Source organism: Pseudophryne corroboree, chromosome 9, assembly GCF_028390025.1.
Source record: "Pseudophryne corroboree isolate aPseCor3 chromosome 9, aPseCor3.hap2, whole genome shotgun sequence".
NCBI lineage: Eukaryota > Metazoa > Chordata > Amphibia > Anura > Myobatrachidae > Pseudophryne > Pseudophryne corroboree.
Genome location: NC_086452.1, coordinates 311948160 through 311966982, shown reverse-complemented (window position 1 = coordinate 311966982; position 18823 = coordinate 311948160). Strand labels below are relative to the sequence as shown.

Below are 18823 nucleotides of genomic sequence, written 5' to 3'. Positions count from 1 at the left end.
GCAAAGGAGGAGGCACTAGCAGCACAGTCTGTGTATACGCGGTTCCCGTCTCATCTCCAAGGGTAGAGTGCAGCCGAGCCTACAATGGTACTGGCCCAGTTGATTTTATTTGGATCCGGACCTCCTGCCCCTGTCACAAAGTTTACATTACCGTATGGTAAGGTTTGTGGCTAATTCTCCCCTGGTTCCACTACTCCCCTGTGACTTTGCTGCAACACCCCAGTTTGATGACCACAGGTTTTGTCTGTTCTCTTCAAGATAGATTGTGCATAAAACATGCAAACATTGTTCAAAGTCTACACACAGGCACCATTTACTGGTTCAACCCTATGAGTGTTTATTGATGCATACACAGAAGAGAACACACTGTTTAAGGGGTTCCCCCCCCCCCACACACACACACTTCTACTCTTTGGAGGTACCAATTGTTTTTACTGGTACAGTATGTAACATTTGTCCAGATGATGCATGCGTATATTAAGTTTTTTTTGGAGGAAAAGGGTTAAATTTTAGTGTGTTTCCCCTTCATGAATCATGTCACGATGTGTGTTAAACTTATAACTTGTGATTAATATAGTGACTTCGTTTTGTTTTTTTCATTCCCCACAATGACTATCATGTCATTCTACCAATGTCCCTTTACTAAAAATAATATTTTGTCCACTTTGATCATATGGTATCCAGCAATGACCAACATTTTACACCCTAGAACCAACCTACCAGTTGAATCCAAGTGTTGGCCTCAATGTGGATCTTGCATATTGCACTCCTGCATATCCCAATAATTGCTACATACTCGTATGTTTCCAATCAATACAATAACCAGCATATATTGCTTACCAGTGGTCTGCGCATGATCAGTGTGTACCATCCTCATGTCCAGTTACTGTCAGCTGCTACTTACTGCTGTGTGTCCTGTAAGCTTACTTTATGTACATAGGGGGAGATTCAAATGTTTGAAAAGTCGGTTGGGTGTCTGTTTTTTCTTGTCTATTAGATAGGAAAAAAACAGACTCCCAACTGACTTTTCAAACATTTGAATCTCTCCCATAGTGTCTGACTATACTTGCCTACTTTCCTGGAATGACTGGGAGGCTCGTGAAAATTGTGTTCACTCCTGGCCCCCCAGGAAAGTGGGCAGATCTCCTGGAGTCGTCGTCCACTACTCATATTCCCCCGTACTTGTCCCCACTCCTGTGCAGCCATCTGAGAAAGTGGGCAGTTGGGGGGCTGATGACACAACTCTGTCATATCAACATTGTACAGCAGTCACGTAGCTTTGATGACGCAAACTTGCAGCCATGTGCCCGCCCACTGCGTCTTCCACCACATCACGCCCCCCTCCCTGACCACTATGAAAAGTCACGCCCCTTCATGCTATGCCGACCTGGCTGCACCATCCCAAAGGGGGCAACTATGTGTCAGACAGAGTATGCAGCAACCACACACCACACCGACCAGCCATTGTCACCCTGATACAGCTGTGTGTCGTGCAAGATAATATTATGTAAACAGTGTCAGACTCCTATATGTTACGTTCACTGTACTTGGCACTCCTGGAACTGGGCGGATGAGCCCCAAGTACAGGAACGCAACGCTGCAATAGATACAGAGCTCGGCAGCAATCCCTACGGAAACCTGACTCCGTTGTCTCACCCTCGTTGTCCGCTTACGCCTGCGAGACTATGGTTTCTTGGGCCCACGGCAGCCGCGTTTGAAGGGCGGATTATGTCTGCCCAACTCTGATGCCCCCCAGTCTTAGTTGGAGACAAGGCGTAAACTGAGACAGGATGATGACAAGGGGAACCTCTAACTAAAGACAGAAATACAGAGTTAGGGGCGCTACAGAACTAAATTTAAGTATGCGCGGCTCAGCCGCCAAGACTAACAACAAAGGCAATGCTGTCCACACGCCTACACGACACTGTCGTATACCGACGAGGACAGCCAACGCAGAACCTCTGCAGAAACTCCAAAACAAATATAACAAGACGCTGCGGCCTAGGCCGAGGGATGCGGCAGAGCCGCTACTCACGAAACCTGTACGAATACTGACAAAAGGACAGGAACCCCCAAAGTAGCTGACACAGGCTCTCAGGACCGGAGGACAGGCAGAGTCCCAAACGACAGACTGGTGGACACCAAGAAGCCGGATACTGGATCAGGCACAGACCAAGCCACAGGACTTCTGGACACGAATGCTTAAAGGCAGGACACTGGGTCAGACACTGGAGCAGAATGCTTCAAGGCTGGAAGCAGCTAGACAGAAACTATCACCGGCGTCTGTGTAATGCACTGAGACCGAATATAACAAGGATTTCTTCCAATCACAGCAGGGACCCTAATTAATTATGTCTGCACGACTCCAAACTGACAGGTGCAATTAACAGACAGGTGAGGGTAAACACATGGAAACAGGCTGCAATTACACAGACTCACCACCGGCGGCAAACAAGAATCTTCTAAACCAGAGCAAAGGGAAATCCTGGCCTGCAAGAGAACTATAACATAAAATACATGAACAGCAATGAACCACTGCTTGTGGTTCATAACACTATAGGCCAGAGCTGGCCAAACCAGTCCTCGAGATCTACCAACAGTTCACATTTTCCAGACCACCTAGCTGGTGCACATGTGTAATCATTACTAATTAAGATGTGCTCCATTCATTCCTAACTGACAATTCTACAGATCTCCAGGAGGCCTGGAAAACGTGAACTGTTGGTAGATCTCGAGGACCGGTTTGGCCAGCCCTGCTATAGGCCATGTTGCAATCACACCAGCCTGCGAGTCTTATGGCTACAGTCTTTAGAAATGTCGATCATCACTCTGGGGATTCTGGAGAGCTTGCAGGATGGTGACAGAGATATAATGATACGGGTGGTATATCAGCCGGTGGAGGCAGGCTTTATATGTTAAAATGTATGTACGAAGTTCTAATTTCTATGGATCAGCAACCATTTATGAGGCCCTTCAGCAAGTGTGCGCCTGGTATCTTTTGAGTATTTTGTATAAAAGAAAATATCACTACATTTTAATGGTGCTGGTGAAAGATATGAATGGTTCATTCAGCCCAACCACAGCTTTGTTACATCATAAGTCATTTTTCCTTTTTTTGCCCATACACTAAGAATTAACTTAATGTGTGCTGAGGAATTATTACATCTGCATACAGTTGTTACTGATAGTTATATATTGGCTGCAGTACTGTACTGCACTGACGTAAGGGTACTGATAAAAATTATCCTTTTTGTCATTTACTTTTTACCCCAAACACTGTTCAAGCTCATTTTAATGAATAGTTAGACCTCTTGAAAATATTTTCAAATTACTCACCAAAGTCCCCTCTAACTTGCTAAATAGGAAGTCCTCATTTCCCACTGCTTTAAGGTGTTGAGGTCTTTATTTCATGTTTTTCCTGGGTGTCTCAGCCTGCGGGCAAGCCGTGGGAGGAATTACTTGTTTCAGATTAGTACTTGAGTGACTTACTTGTTTGGCTGGTATTTTTCCCATAATTATGGGTTAAAAACCACTGGAGTTTTGTGTCATCACTAAGGCATGTGATGACCAAAACTTAATATCGCAGTTCATATTTGCTTTTTTATGTTTGTATAGTTTAGTGCCTGCTTCACTTCTGGGCAAACAAAAAGTCACATAATAAAAATGTATGTAAAATATTGGCGGAACAATTAAAAAAAAATGTATGCAAGGGGATACCTAAATGAAACAGGAATTAATGATTTAATTATTTATTTGTGTTCCTTTTTAAAATTTCAGTCACCCTCAAAATACTCTCCACTTGAATCAGTACATTTATCCAAACCTTTTGTCCATTGCTCAAAACATTTTTTTAAACTCCTCTTTGTTGATGCCTTTGAGTACTTTTGCCATTTTTTATTTCACCTCTTCAGTATTAGGTTGGTTAAAAATTGCTTAACACTCAGTAGTGCTGTGTGGGCAGATGCATTGTCATGATGGAAGAACCAGTCATCTGTTCGCCACAATACGGGACATTTTTTCCCTCAAATCGTGACACAACCTTTTCAAAACTTCCAAATAAAAACTTTATATATTTTTTGTAGCTGTTTGTATTATAACAACTGTTTTCACCGCATTTTTCCCAAAAGGAAACACTTCACAGCAGCATGATGTTCGTGTGAATCGGCCATCACTAAAATAGGCGAAAGTGTGAATAGCTCATTGGGGAAAAAAAATCACTGCAGCCAGACACTACCTTACACCGCAATGTCAGCAGGGATACTGATTCAGAAGGGTTCCGCAAACATTCACCTAGCGGCAGAAGTTCGTACTGCAAGCACCCCACCCTCTAGAACATGATTCCTGTTTCTTTTTTGTACCCCCTCATATGTTCTAAAGCTGGGTTAATACTGCAGTGACTGCCAATTGTTCGACAGAACTAGTTTTGCCTCCTCCGGCCCACCTAACCCAGTAGTTCTGCCAGGCTCCCGCTGAGATTGTGTTACCAGCGAGCGCCCGGCTTCTTTCCGACAGCAGCAGCCGGAGTTCACTCTTGAAGTCTGTCTTCTGACTCTTGAAGTCTGTCTTCTGGCTCCTGAGTCCCATAGTGTGCACTATGAGAAAAACGTCATGATGGCAGCGGTTGGACGCAGGACCGGGGATTAAGGTGATTATATTGTGGTTGGGGACTACCAAAGAGACATTAATACTACTGGGGGCATTACTAGGATGCCCTAATACAGGGTGTAGTACTACAGGAACATTACCAAAGTGGCATTAATACTGGGGGCATTACTATTGGCACTACTAACGGGGGCAATACGAATAGGGGCAAAACTTCAGGGGGCATTACTGGGGACATTACATAAGGGACATCACTCCTGAGGGCATAAGGGGCACTTCCAAAGGGGACAACTACTATGGGCATTGTGTATTACTGACACTACTGCTGTGGGCATTGTGTATAAAGGGGCACTAAACAAAATAACCCACCCAAATCTAACTCTTTCTGCACATGTTATTAGTAGTGCCAATAGTATTACCCCCGATGTGCAGCACATTAAACCTGACTACACACTGGGGGTAATTCTGAGTTGATCGCAGCAGCAAATTTGTTAGCAGTTGGGCAAAACCATGTGCACTGCAGGGGAGGCAGATATAACATGTGCAGAGAGAGTTAGATTTGGGTGGGTTATTTTGTTTCTGTGCAGGGTAAGTACTGGCTGCTTTATCTTTACACTGCAATTTAGATTGCAGATTGAACACACCACACCCAAATCTAACTCTCTCTGCACATGTTACATCTGCCTCCCCTGCAGTGCACATGGTTTCGTCCAACTGCTAACAAAGTTCCTGCTGCGATCAACTCAGATTTACCTCCCCTGAGCGATGTAGGCGATATTTTGATCTGAACTGCTCGATTGGATGACATATAGCTTAGTATGTGCCCAGCTTAAACCTGTCAAAGTTGTATGTAAAAACTATATTTTTCAGAAAAGGGGTGTGAATTAGATACTAATATAGCAACATATTTATAAAAAAAAGTTCCAAATAAAGTGACTGATAAGGGTGACAGGAAGTAGCTGTAACAGAGGTAGCATCTTTCGATCATGTAATGGGAAAAATGTTGGATTTTAAATCATTGTGTTGAGTTCAAAGTAACATTATATAGAAGAGTTGTAACACAGCTTCATATATTTGTTACAGATTGCATCAATATTTTAAATCCTTATTTTCTTAAAATACATTTGTATACATGTCCCCATGACACTGCCTTCAGAACTTAAATATTGCTAATTTTGCCTTGCACTCCATATACAGTAGGTGCTCGGGAAAATTAGCAAAATTTGGCTAACATAATATACTGTACGGTGATACTGTGCGCAGCCGAACATTATTGTGGAACATTTTCCAAGAATTGAATCTGCCCTAAGTGTCTAAGTGAGTAAAAGCCTGGTTAGTGGTCACTTACTGCATATTTTATGACTACAGTATTTTTGTCCACTGATTTTGGTTTCACTTTTTATTTTTGCAGTGAATTATTTGACTGAAGAGGTTTTTTTACTGTTGCAGTCTGTTGTGGCAAGTATCAGTATTTACCGATAAGACCTGCATGGTGTATTGTGATATGCTCTTTTTAATAAGATGCTTTGTGTCTGAGATCTATATAAACTTTAGTCATAGCTTAACATCTTAGGTTTTTTATGCAGTTTTAGGAGTAACTGAAGCCACTATTTTGTTTACTTAACCAAATACTGTAGTTCCGTCGGTATATAACCACACCATATGGTCAACTTGCATTAGGTTACCAAGTGCAAAAGGTCGATATGCATTAAGCTTGACTGATTTTAAAAGATCCACGTGATAATGTCGTCAACACAAATGGTCTGAGGGTTTTTTCGGGTTTTTACATGTCCTCCCAACTTTTGCTTGCTTGCTATCCACGTGGACTACGATTGGTAATAATAACCTTGCCTGAAGCGTAGCGCGCACACACACATTTCCACTGATTGTGATCACATATGATGAAACATTCAGTACTGTGCAAATGTTTTAGGCATGTGTGGAAAAAATGCTGCAAAGTAAGAATGCTTTCATAAATAGAAGTATTAATCGTTTATATCAATTAAGAAAATGAATGAACAGAAGAAAAATCTAAATCAAATCAATATTTGGTGTGACCACCCTTTGCCTTCAAAGCAGCATCAATTCTTCTTAGTACACCTGCACACAGTTTTTGAAGGAACTCGGCAGGGAGTTTTTTTCCTAAAGATCTTGAAGAACTACAGTAACCACAGATATTCTGTGGATGTAGGCTTGCGCAAATCCTTCTGTAAATCAAATCCATGTAATCCCAGACAGACTTGATGATGTTGAGTTCAGGGCTTCAGGACTCCTTTTTCTTCTTTACGCCAAAGGTAGTTCTTAATGATATTGGCGTTATGTTTGAGACCTCTTTGTCCGGCTGCAGATTTTATTAGGAGCCAATCAGACGCCTCCCTGATGGTATTGCATGATGGATAAATACCTGCCTGTATTTCTCCGCATTGAGGACACCATTCTTCCTGACCAAGTCACATAAAATATTGATTTGATTTAGATTTCTCTTCTGTTCATTCTCTTTGCATTTTGTTAATTGATAAAAAATAAACTATTAACACTTCTATTTTTGAAAGCATTCTTACTATGCAGCTTTTTTTCCCACACCTGCCTAAAACTTTTGCAGTTTTGTGTGTTTGGATGACATGCAGTTGTTTGAAATGTGCATTCTAATTAAATAGTGGAGTGTTCTGTGTAGAGGGAGTTGAAACCTCTAATGTTTACGTACAGTATGTGAATTATTTTGTTTTACGAGTGTTATTTTGTTTTTCAGATGGCATGCCAGGAAAATGATGTGGAGTCTCTCAAAGTCTTGCAAGTTGAACTCTGGTGAGTGCTTTCTATTTTAATAACAGCAAGCAAATCCTTACGCTTTAATGCTGGCAAGAGATGGGTCGCACCACAACGCAACCTGAATGACACACATGTGGCCAGATTGGATGAGAGCCAGCCTTCATTGCACAGGCCTAGATGAGGCTAAAGAGCTGCACTGGGCATATTACAAACAGGCTAATAATGGAATTCTTCTGACCACATTTATAACATGCACAATAACAATCCAAGCAATTTAAATTGGATAATTATCAGATAGTGTAGTTGTTTTAGAGGCAGAAATTCAGCAATAATAAGTCCATTGCATGATATCGCTTTTTAGTAAATGTTATTATATATTGCCAATAATGTAAACCATTTAAAAATGTAGGTCAATTATTTTTGCCGTTTTAGAAATAACTGTAAAGAGGGATTTGGTTCAGGAACTAATGTTGGTTAAAGCAACAATTCATTTGACTGTTTTATTCTTTATAAATCTACTGCGTAGAGTGCCACAGCTGTTATGTAATATGCATATAGCACTTCTTCTCTTTCTAGACAGGGTTAATCCTTGTCTTAATCTTTGATTAATCCTTAAAGGAATCCTGAAATACCATGCAGACCAATATTATAGTTATGCAATTCTCAGTCTTGCCCACACTGCTCAGCAATTATTTGTTTTTATTTACTCCTCTGTGTTGCATTGCATACATTATTGATTTTCCATAATAGCACTAATTATCTAAGTCACAAGACCACTTTTCTTGATGAAACACTAGTAAAGAACAACTCGGGATACTGATCATTATACTAAGCATGTATTTCAGGGTTTCCCAAACATGGTCCTCAAGGCACACTAACAAGCCAAGTTTTAAAGATATCCATACTTGAGCACAGCTGACTTAATTAGTACCTAAGTTATTTTGATTTAACCATCTGTGCTCAAGCATGGATATCACTAAAACCTGCACTGTTAATGTGCCTTGAGGACTGTGGTTTGGGAAACAGATATACTTTAACTTTTTTACTGAAATAGAAGCGTTGTAGATTGGATAATGAGAACTTATTTACTACGTTCCAGGATTTTCTGCAGTCCTATCAAATAATGGCATATAATTGCAAGCAATGATCATGCATAAGAAGGCAAGGAAATCCATTCTCACTGAAGTTTGATTTTAAAAAAAATGTAGAATCAAAATGCTGCCACCAACACACAACAGAGGCAGACATTTTGTGGGCCTAATTGATATACATTAGTGTAGCCTATAATTAGCTATTAACCAACCAATCACAGAGGCATTTTGTGAAGATTTACAACATGGTGGATTCCATAAACTTTCTTGCTCTCCTGGAATTTCTGTGAGACTCATGAAATTTAGGTAGATCCCCAGGGATCTAGAGAGTAGACAGCCTTCATAAAGGTGTGTACACACGGTGAGATAAATCTGTAAGATTTTGACTATATAGTCAAAATCTTATGAAAAGTTACTGCATATCTCATGGTGTTAGGCAGCTTGCGATACAGATTCGATCCTGATGTGCGCTCCCGTGAGGTCGGTATAGTAAGGCTAGATAGACTGTGCAGGCAAGTCAATCTTGACTATCTAGTGTACTATCTAGTACAAAGTATAGTCAAAATTGGCACTTAGTCAAAATCGTACATAGACAAAATCTCAAGCACAGATAGTCAAAATCTGTACAATCTGGGCTCTAGGGGAGTTTAAAGGAAATTGCATAGTCAAAATCGGGCATAGAAAGCATCTCACCGTGTGTACACACCTTAAGAGAAGGGAGCGTGAGGATGCGATTCATGGTGAATCGTATTATTGGGATCCTGCCCCCACTTCTTTTTTTTTTTTATATATTTTATTGAGGTATAAGTACAAGCCAAGATGGACAATACACAAAGTAAATACAGGACCCGGTGTACAAAAACAATAACTCGCTAACAGAGAGTTATAAGTGGGTAGCTGTATAATCTCGAAAATACCTCACATTTTCCGTTTTCAAACAAATAACATAATTACTAGAAAAGGTGACCGGAACATTATACAGGATAATCAGTGCGAAAAGAGGCAAAGCAAAAAAGAGTTTACCTCTATAAAATCATAAACGGTCTAAAATGATACTAAAGCTGTAGTTATATAAAGGCATCCTACAACAGGGAGGACGCATTAAACAAATTAAAATACACAAACGAAACCAAGAAAAAAAAATACAACAAAAACAGTGTCTGCCAAGGCCAGGGGGCCACCGACCCATCCATGGAGAGATTATCCGAACAAAGAAGAGAGAAAGATACAAGTACTGGAGGTCTAAGAGAGATCGGAGAGGGGATAGAGAGAGGTGGAGGAGATAAAGAGAGAGAGAGAGAGAGGGGATGATGTGGAGAGCAGGGAGAGGACATCTGCAGTACAGAGTTATGGGATAGAGATGGGGGGTCTAAGATCTAGAAGTTGATGACAATACCAGGTGGTGTGGTGGAAACATTGTTGAATGGCAAATTTGGTGGGTGTGGGTAGTGTATGTATGAACTTTCCCCAGCATTGGAACAACGCAGGGGTTAGAGTCTCCTTATCAAGAGTGGTCTCCAACCAATCCATGGTAAAGAGAAAGAGCAGTCTAGAGGTAGCCATGGCTAAGGAGGTGGGAGTATCGTGTATCCACTGTTGAAGAATAGCCTTCCTCCCCACAGCCGACAAAAGTGTCACTAGTTTTTTGTCGGTAGAGGGAATGTTTGGCTGATCTAGGAGGTATCCGAAGAGGGCCCAAGAGGCGGTACATTGGAAATCAATACCCAGTGTAGAGGAGCTATACGCCTGTAGCCCACCCCAGAATGTTTGTATATGAGGGCAATGCTAGAAGCAATGCATGATATCAGCTACCGGTGCGGAGCACTTGTTGAACGCTGCAGACTCTGAGAGGCCCATCAAGTGACTTCGTTTTGGGGATATGTAAGCCCTGTGTAAAATCTTGTACGACATTTCCTGGTATATGCTCGCTGGAATAAGCCTCAGAGATAAGTTAAAAGAATCCAACACTGCTTCCGGGGACATAGAGGGGAGTTGAGAAGACCATTTTTCAAGTTGTAGGAGGTCGATAGAGGAGACAATGTCTGTGCGGATTCGGGTGTATATAGTCGAGATAGAGTAAATGCCGGAGTGCATGAGCGTGTCTAGGGGGTTTAGGAAATCATTGTTAGTAAGTCGTGTCAGGACCGAGCGGACATAGTGAGAAGCCTGAAAGAAATACAAGTTATCACTAGGGCTAATGTTATATTTATCTATGGCCTCAGTGAAAGTGAGTGGTTCATGGAGAGAGTTAAGGAGATCGCGAACGTGTATGATACCCGCCGTGTGCCAGCTATTAAAAGGGAAGGAAGCATGTCCATTGTGGAAGTCTAAGTTTCCCAGAAATGGGAGAAATGGAGAATGAAGGCCGTGTATAGACCTTTTCCATGCCAGAATGGTAGAGGTTAAGAGGGTATTATCTAAATGAGGCTTCTTCAGAGTGGCACTACTGGCATGCAGGATGTAGCTAAGGGACAAAGGGGCGCATAGTTGAGTCTATCAGGGAATCGGTGAAGATATTCCTGGCGCTAAGCCATTTAATGGCTATGCGAAGGAGGCAGGCCCTATTGTACTGCTCTATGTTGGGCAAATTTAACTGTACTGATTGGGACAGCTTGAAAAAACTTATCCGAGGTCGTTTATTGGCCCATATAAACTTGGATATATGTGAGTTGAGAAGGGACAAGTCTGATTTTGTGAGCAAGATAGGGACCATCTGAAGTACATAGAGCAATTTGGGAAAGCTGGCCATTTTGACAAGATTGCAGCGCCCTAAGAGGTTAAGGGGAAGATTTTGAGCAGATTGAGACCAAGCTCAGTCTGAATTTTGGTGAGAATAGGTTGAACATTGTGGGAGTAGAGGAGGGAGGGGTCTGCGGGTAAGTGAATCTCTAGATAAGTGAGGTGGGTGGGGGCCCATCGAAACGGAAAGGGGGGTTCCCAGCCTACAGCGGCCTGTCGAAATATGGCTAAAGCTTCCGATTTATCAAAATTAATCGAGAAGCCCGCAAAGGAAGAAAAGCAGTTTATAGCTTCCTGTAGTACCGGAATGGACTGTTTAGGATTAGAAGTGAGAAGGAGGATGTCGTCCGCAAACGCTATAAGTTTGAGTTCCTTAGTGCCAATCTGAATACCTTTAAAACTGGTTAAGTTTGTAATATAACGTATGAAGGGTTCTAGGGCTCAATTGAAAAGGAGGGGAGAAAGGGGGCATCCCTGCCTAGTCCCTCTCTCAAGAGTAAAGGGGGTGGAAGAGATGTTGTTAACCATCACCTGTGCGGTGGGGTTAGTATAAAGGGAGTTGATAAGGCCACAAAACTTTTCCCCGAAATGTTGATGGCGTAAGACCTGATCAAGGTGAGGCCAGGCGATTTTGTCAAAGGCTTTTTCTGCGTCAAGATTAATCAAAATGTTATCGACTAAATTGTGGGAGCGAGAGTAGGTGATGGCGGCCAGGGCTGCCCTAATGCCCTTAACCGACTGTCTATGTTTAAGGAAGCCTAATTGGGCCGGTGATATGATTAGAGATAAACACCGTTGTAGGCGAGTGGCCATTAATTTGGTCAGAATTTTGAAGTCTTGGTTTAGGAATGATATCGGTCTGTAGGAACCAGGAAGGGATGGGTCTTTACCGGGCTTCGCTATAACAATTATTTTAGCTTCATTAAACCTAATCGGGGTTTGTTTAGAGGAGAGAATATGGTTGTAAAGGGATGTGTGAGTGGGCACGAGATCCTCATGCATCATTTTGTAAAATTCCGCACTAAAGCCATCAGGGCCAGGACTCTTGTTGTTGGGCAAGCTCTTGATAGTGTCAATAACTTCTTCGGCGGTGATTGGGCTGTCTAGGAGTTCCCTTTCTTCCCAAGAGAGGACTGGGAGATCAGCAATTTCAAGAAAGGAGTAGTTAGCAGCAGGATCATCAGGGCCTTTGGCATATAGGGAGCGATAGAAGCGCATGATTTCAGTGCAAATAGAATCAGGGTCCGAAACTAATTTACCGGAGATACCGATGGTATTAATCTAATAGCGGGATTTAGGTCCTTTAATCAAGTTAGCCAACAATCTACCTGATTTGTTGCCCCATATATGAAACGTATTCCTTTGATAATCATAAGAGAGTTGAGCTCGTTCAGTAAGGAAAGTGTCGTATATTAGCTTCGCTTAGAGATATGCTTCTTTGTGGGCTGGAGTGTCGCGTTGTTTATAATTTCGATACGCGGAGGTTAGCAACGTGCTCAGAGTCTGCAGCTGCGAAGAGAAATTTTTCCTCTTGGAGTGAGTGTAGGACATGACATGCCCTCTCAGGACCGCCTTAGCAGCCCCCCAAAATATAGGGGAGTCTAGTGACTGGTCAGTATTGTCCAAGGTATAATTGAGCCATGATTGTTTGAGGTGGAGAAGAAAGTCAATGGAGTGGCGGAGGTATGCAGGGAAGCGCCAACTTGGGGTGATGCGAGGAGGTAGGGTCAGTCGAATGGCTATTGATATGGGAGCATGATCGGAGATGTCTGCAATAGCTGTGTGGGTAACCCTGGGGAAGAGGGATGTTGAGGTGAAAATGTAGTCGATGCGAGAGTGGGACGAGTGGGGGTGAGAGTAAAAGGAAAAGTCTTTCTGAGTCGGGTGAAAGATGCGCCAGGGGTCAAGTAGATCAAGTTGTGTACAGAAGGAAGTCAGTATTTGAGAGTTGGAAGTAGAGGTAGAGGCACTCACCCGAGATCTGTCCATGGATGGGTCGGATACCAAATTGAAATCGCCACCCACAACCAGATTATGGCCACCCCATTGCAGGAGCATCGACAGGAGAGCTGCAAAAAAAGAGTCGGGGGGGAATCATTGGGAGCATATACATTGAGAAAGGTATACAGGTATGCAATCAGTGCGTCAAGCAAGATGAACCTGCCGTCAGGGTCAATATGCTTCCTGCTAATCAAGTGTTGTAAGCTAGCGTGGAAAATAATGGCCACTCCCCGGGATTTAGTGTGATATGGAGCCGACATGCATTCCCCTATCCAAGGAGCTCGTAGGGAGTTCCGAGGGTCATCTAACCAATGTTTCTCCTGAAGAAACACAACTTGGGGGTGCATACGTTTTAAGTGTGATACTACTTTCTTTCTTTTAACGGGATGGTTAAGGCCCTCTACATTCCAGGAGATTATGCGTAATGGAGCATTACCAGAGACTCCAGTATCATGTGAGTGTGGGGCGGCTGGAGAAGCCATATCAGCCCACACCAACAGTCGGAAAAAACATGGTGAAATTGGGAGAAGTAAGATAGGGCCTCGCCCGAGTCCCCGGGTCAGGCAGACACAACAAGTCAAATAACAGAAAAACAGCAATATAAACATCAGAAACATAAAATAGAAATTGAATGAACTAGGGATACTCATGTCTCACAAACACTGTACTCCGCACATGAGACCCGAAATAAAAGAATGAGGCAGTAATGAGTGGTAAACAAATAAGTAACTGTTGCAGTCAAGTATCGGGTAGGGAAAAGTGCAGCCTTGCCTCCCCTGAGTCATCAAAGAACAATGGTTTGCCATTCTCGAATATTCGGAGGCGGCCTGGGTAGAGGAGGGAGAACTTGACTTTGGTATCGAAAAGGTGCTTGCAAATGGGAGAAAACTCTCTGCGTTTGGCAGCTACGAGGGCTGAGAAATCTTGGAAGATGAGGAGGCGATCTCGATTGTAAGATAAGGAGGCCGTTTTGCGGTAGTGATCGAGGATCATCATCTTGTCAGCATAGTTCAAGATTCTCATGATGACGGGGCGGGGCCGTCCATTGGGGTTGCTTCGCTCCGGTCCTAGCCTATGGGCTCTCTCAATAACGAGTGGGACTCCTTTAAGGTCGATAGCTAATTGTTCCGGGATGCCAGATGAGAGGAGATCCATAAGTTTGTGACCCTTGACCGACTCCGGAATGCCGATGACCCTCAGGTTGTTATGGCTACTGCGGTTTTCAAGGTCATCGATCTTCTCTGATAGGTCAGCAATTTCGGATTGGTTGGCTTGTATGGTTCGCTGGGCTGTGGACAGGTCATCTTCTATTGTAGATATCCGCTGCTCCGCTTCATCCAAGCGGGTAGAGTGTTGGTTGAGTTGGGTTAACGTAGATTCGATGGCCTCTTTGATGCCAGCCAATTTTTCGTCTAACAGGGGCCCCAAAATGGCCACCAGATCATTGTGTTTCATCTTCGGCTGTTTTACGGGTGATCTGGATCTATGTGCGCGTTGGGAAGCGGAGCGCGAGGTCGAGCAGTCGGAGGAATTGCCACCAGGAGTGCCGTCACAAGATGGCAATGGAGCCCCTGTAGAGGTCATTGATGTAGGAATCAGGAACTTTTCCATGCAGTCGTAGAATAGCTACTGCAGTTATGGGCACACAGAGGGTAAGGTATGTCTAGAGCGTATCGGGTCTCACATGCGAAGCGCCGAGCCGACACGTCGTCACATCACAGCAGGCTCAGCGTCGGATATATCCAGGGGGGGGGGGGGTCAATGATGAAGAGGGGACATATATAGAGTAGAGCATCTCCCTCCGTGAGGCTCAGATGCACCCAAGGGCCAATCCGAGTGTCCAGCAGGGGGAAAGGTCAGTGAAAGGGCCTCCGGCCATAGCGTAGGCCTATTAAGGACTTGTAAAGGAGGTACAGTAGCCCCGGCGTTATCCGGGAGGAGGCCAAGCATAGAGCCAGGGTGGGGCGGTGGTGTTGTAGGACTGCAGAAACACCGGGAGGGGTGACAGGCCTTAAATCAAAGATAAGGTGTCGTGGGCGTACAAGCAAATGAGGGTGTTAATCTGCATCCAGATATCGAGAGGGAGGAGGAGGGAGAGTTCCTCACCGCACCACCGGTAGGTCTCAGCAGCGACAGTGCGTCTCCCGTCTCCCACCCCCGTAAAATTCCAGGGCAGACTGTAAGCGGAGGGAGGGTGGCTGTCAGGGAGAGCGAGTCGCAAGGTGCCCGGGCTGTAGCTGAGCTCTCCGGACGGCTGAGAGGAAAGGCAGAGAGCTCCCGCCAGTGTCCACTACGAGGGTCAGGCTGATGGTCGGTGTAGGGAGAGGGAGGAACACCTTACCAGGATTACAGCTGGCTATGTGGCAGTGGTGTCCTCCCTTCCGATCCCACGAGGCCGCCCGAAGCAGTGGCGGGAAGATGGCCGCCGGGATCCGCCGTCTCGGCAGTGAGGTACAGCGCAGCCTCCAGGTCAGATCCCTCCGCGGTGTTAGCAGTCAGCAATCCGGGCCAGGGGCGACCAGGAAGAGGTGTCGGGTCCGGATGCTGCAACCTCGGTGCGTCTGGAGGTCCGGCGGGCCCGCTCCGAAATCGAGGCCCCAGCTTGTATGGAGGATGCAGGCTGCACTCCACGGGAGCGTCCACGCTGCTCCCAGACTCTGCGGCTGCCGGTGACTAGCAGTGGGGGGATGAGGGGGAGGTAGGAGAGGGATGGGGAGGCAAAAAAACCCTGAAAATGAGCGGGCTATGAGGGATATAGGTGGAATAAAAGCAGGAGCTGTGTACCTGCCCCCACTTCTTAATGTTGTGCATTGCCTCTCTTACCTGGACCTCCCTCTTCCCGCCTCTTCCAGAGGGCAGCCTGCAAAAAGATGGTAAGTATGCTGCCATCATAAATTGTTTCTGTAATGTCACAGGATATTATTGAAATCCATTTATTTGCTAACAGTGGCAATTTCTTATTAAGTAACAATGTGTACAACTTGGAACATTAAAAAACAATGAATTAAAACCTTTTTTACACGATTTTTTTATATAGAATGATTACCCCCATTCTTAATATTTGTATTTGTTCCCGGCTGGGCTCTTAATACAAGGCTAACAAGGGTTAGGCTGTGCGGGGCAGGGATGGGTTGGGTTAGGCTGCTGGGGAAGGGGGTTGTTAGGGTTAGGCGGCAGGAGGGGACGGTTATGGTTAGGCTGCGGGAAGAGAGGGTTAGAGGAGGGTTACTTTATGTGCCTTGCCCCTGTCGAGATTATGGCCATCGGGATGTCTAGGTTGGTATTCTGATTACCGGCATCCTAACTGCCGGTATCCCGTACCCAACCCCTCCCAAATAATTGTGTATGTGTGTGTGTGTGTAAATACTATATATAGAAAATGCTGCAAAGTAAGAATGCTTTTAAAAAATAGAAGTGTTAATAGTTTATTTAGTACTCCAAGATAAAGAAATAGAGACCTAGGCGCTATAGTACAGACGTGCGGTGGAAACAGTAATAAAAAACACTCTTTTAACCCTTTTAAGAGTAGCAGCTCATAATACAAGATTAGTGTATGGTATACACATAAATAAATAAAGGTAGTGGAGAAAATAAGCGCTAATGAGTGTAGTGACAATTATAACGGAAATACTCAGGTGGGTTAAAAAATTAATATGGCCTTGGGCACTTATCTGGTAAGTAAGAACTTCCAGCCGATGTTCATCATTTTAGGATTAACATGTAAAAAGAAGAAACAGCAAACATAGTGTGTATCGTTCATGAATTAAAATAATGCCTTTCGCAATATAGGGCACGAATTTAGGGAACTAGCTTATTCCCAATAAAATGTAATCTGTAACTTCACAACATAAAATACAGATTTAATGAACAATCGCATAAAAAACGAAAAACGGCTAGACAACACACGTACAAGATTTAAAATCATAAAAGCTTATCTGTCCGTTATAGGGATAGGGAGGTCAGCAACAAACTGTCCCAGGGACACAAGATAGCCAAAGGTTATGCGTACAGGATAAAAAAGTTCAAACGCTTATCTGTCCATCAAGGGGAGTTTGCTACAGTATCTTGTGTTGTGAAGTTACAGATTACATTTTATTGGGAATAAGCTAGTTCCCTAAATTCGTGCCCTATATTGCGAAAGGCATTATTTTAATTCATGAACGATACACACTATGTTTGCTGTTTCTTCTTTTTACATGTTAATCCTAAAATGATGAACATCGGCTGGAAGTTCTTACTTACCAGATAAGTGCCCAAGGCCATATTAATTTTTTAACCCACCTGAGTATTTCCGTTATAATTGTCACTACACTCATTAGCGCTTATTTTCTCCACTACCTTTAGTACTCCAAGATGTTTGAAACAACGTCCCTGCCGAGTTCCTACACAATCTGTGTGCAAGTGTACCTAGAAGAATTGATATTGTGTTGAAGGCAAAGGCTGTCACACCAAATATTGATTTGTTTTAGACTGATCTTCATTCAATTTGCATTTTGTTGCTAAAAATAAACTATTAACACTTCTATTTTCAGAAGCATTCTTACTTTGCAGCATTTTTTCCATAACTGCCTAAAACGTTTGCAGTGTACTGTATATTTGTGTGTGTGTGTATGTACAGATGGAGCCATGCTCGTCTAATGTGGCTCCATCGCAAGCGTGCTCTCCCGGCGCGGTTAGGCGATCTGGTGCCTAGCTGCGCTACGGAAGTGCACAGAGATGCTCCCATTGCAGTGAATGGGGCGCGTGCGGGCCACAAAGTCTAGAACTGGCTCTGGTTTTGAGCAAACGAAAGCTTAATTCAAAGGACGGCATTGGAACATGGTTTTGTAACTGGAAACATTATTACAGTTTTAAAGGCGTTCCTTATACTGTATCTGTAATAAATAAGGTTTTGTGCCCATTTGAGCGTGCAGTATAGTTTTCTAGTGTGCGTTAGATTAATAATCATCATGTGCACTCAGTAACCTATCTTTATCATTTTACTTTGCAGGCCTCTTTTAACAGCAGAACAGAACCATCTACTGCATCTGGTCCTTCAGGAAATTATTTCTCCTTCAGGTCAAGGGATCTGAGATAAACCTATTTGGACTTGTGGGACCATTGGTTTTTACTTTCAATAGTTTAAATAAAGCTTCTATTTTGCCGTGACTTGGATTTGGACTCTAACATGATGCTTCTTGTTTTTTACGTACATTTTTGTTGTTGTCTGCTATGCTTTGGAAAACAGTTATGTGATGGATGTATTTACTTGGTTTTACTGTTTCCATAAAATGCAATCAATTCAAGGCCGTTCCCTGTTTCTGCACTAGTTGCATTGTATAAAACTCTATAATATTGTAGTTTATTTATGGAAAATAAAGGTGTCGGGAAAGACAAACTTTTAATTAACATCTGTTTTTGATTGGTTGTATAAATGCTTTGAAATTCTTTTGCCACATTTAGTTATGCTTTATTTTAGAAAGAAACCATGAACCCTTTTTGGGGACACTCGTCTACGAGGTTGGTGTTGATTAAATAAGCTTCTACTAAGGTGGGTTGGTTGTAGGAGACCATTGTATAACTCTCGTCTCACGTCATCACTTCAACACAACACAAAAAAGGTTCCAAGTTCCAGCATTTAA

At 43.3% G+C, this 18823-nt stretch overlaps 1 protein-coding gene across 2 annotated transcripts in view; it reads left to right on the top strand.

The window, feature by feature from the left end:
* LOC134958073 (40-kDa huntingtin-associated protein-like) overlaps nucleotides 1-18590 on the top strand; it is a 136151-nt gene extending 117561 nt beyond the window's left edge. For both annotated transcript variants that reach the window (XM_063940430.1, XM_063940431.1), the window contains 3 exons: nucleotides 6014-6060; nucleotides 7352-7407; nucleotides 18193-18590. In XM_063940430.1, the coding sequence (XP_063796500.1) occupies nucleotides 6014-6060; nucleotides 7352-7407; nucleotides 18193-18274 (185 nt within the window). In that variant the 3' untranslated portion in view covers nucleotides 18275-18590. The remainder of the gene's footprint in view (nucleotides 1-6013; nucleotides 6061-7351; nucleotides 7408-18192) is intronic.
* The last annotated feature ends 233 nt before the right edge of the window (nucleotides 18591-18823 follow it).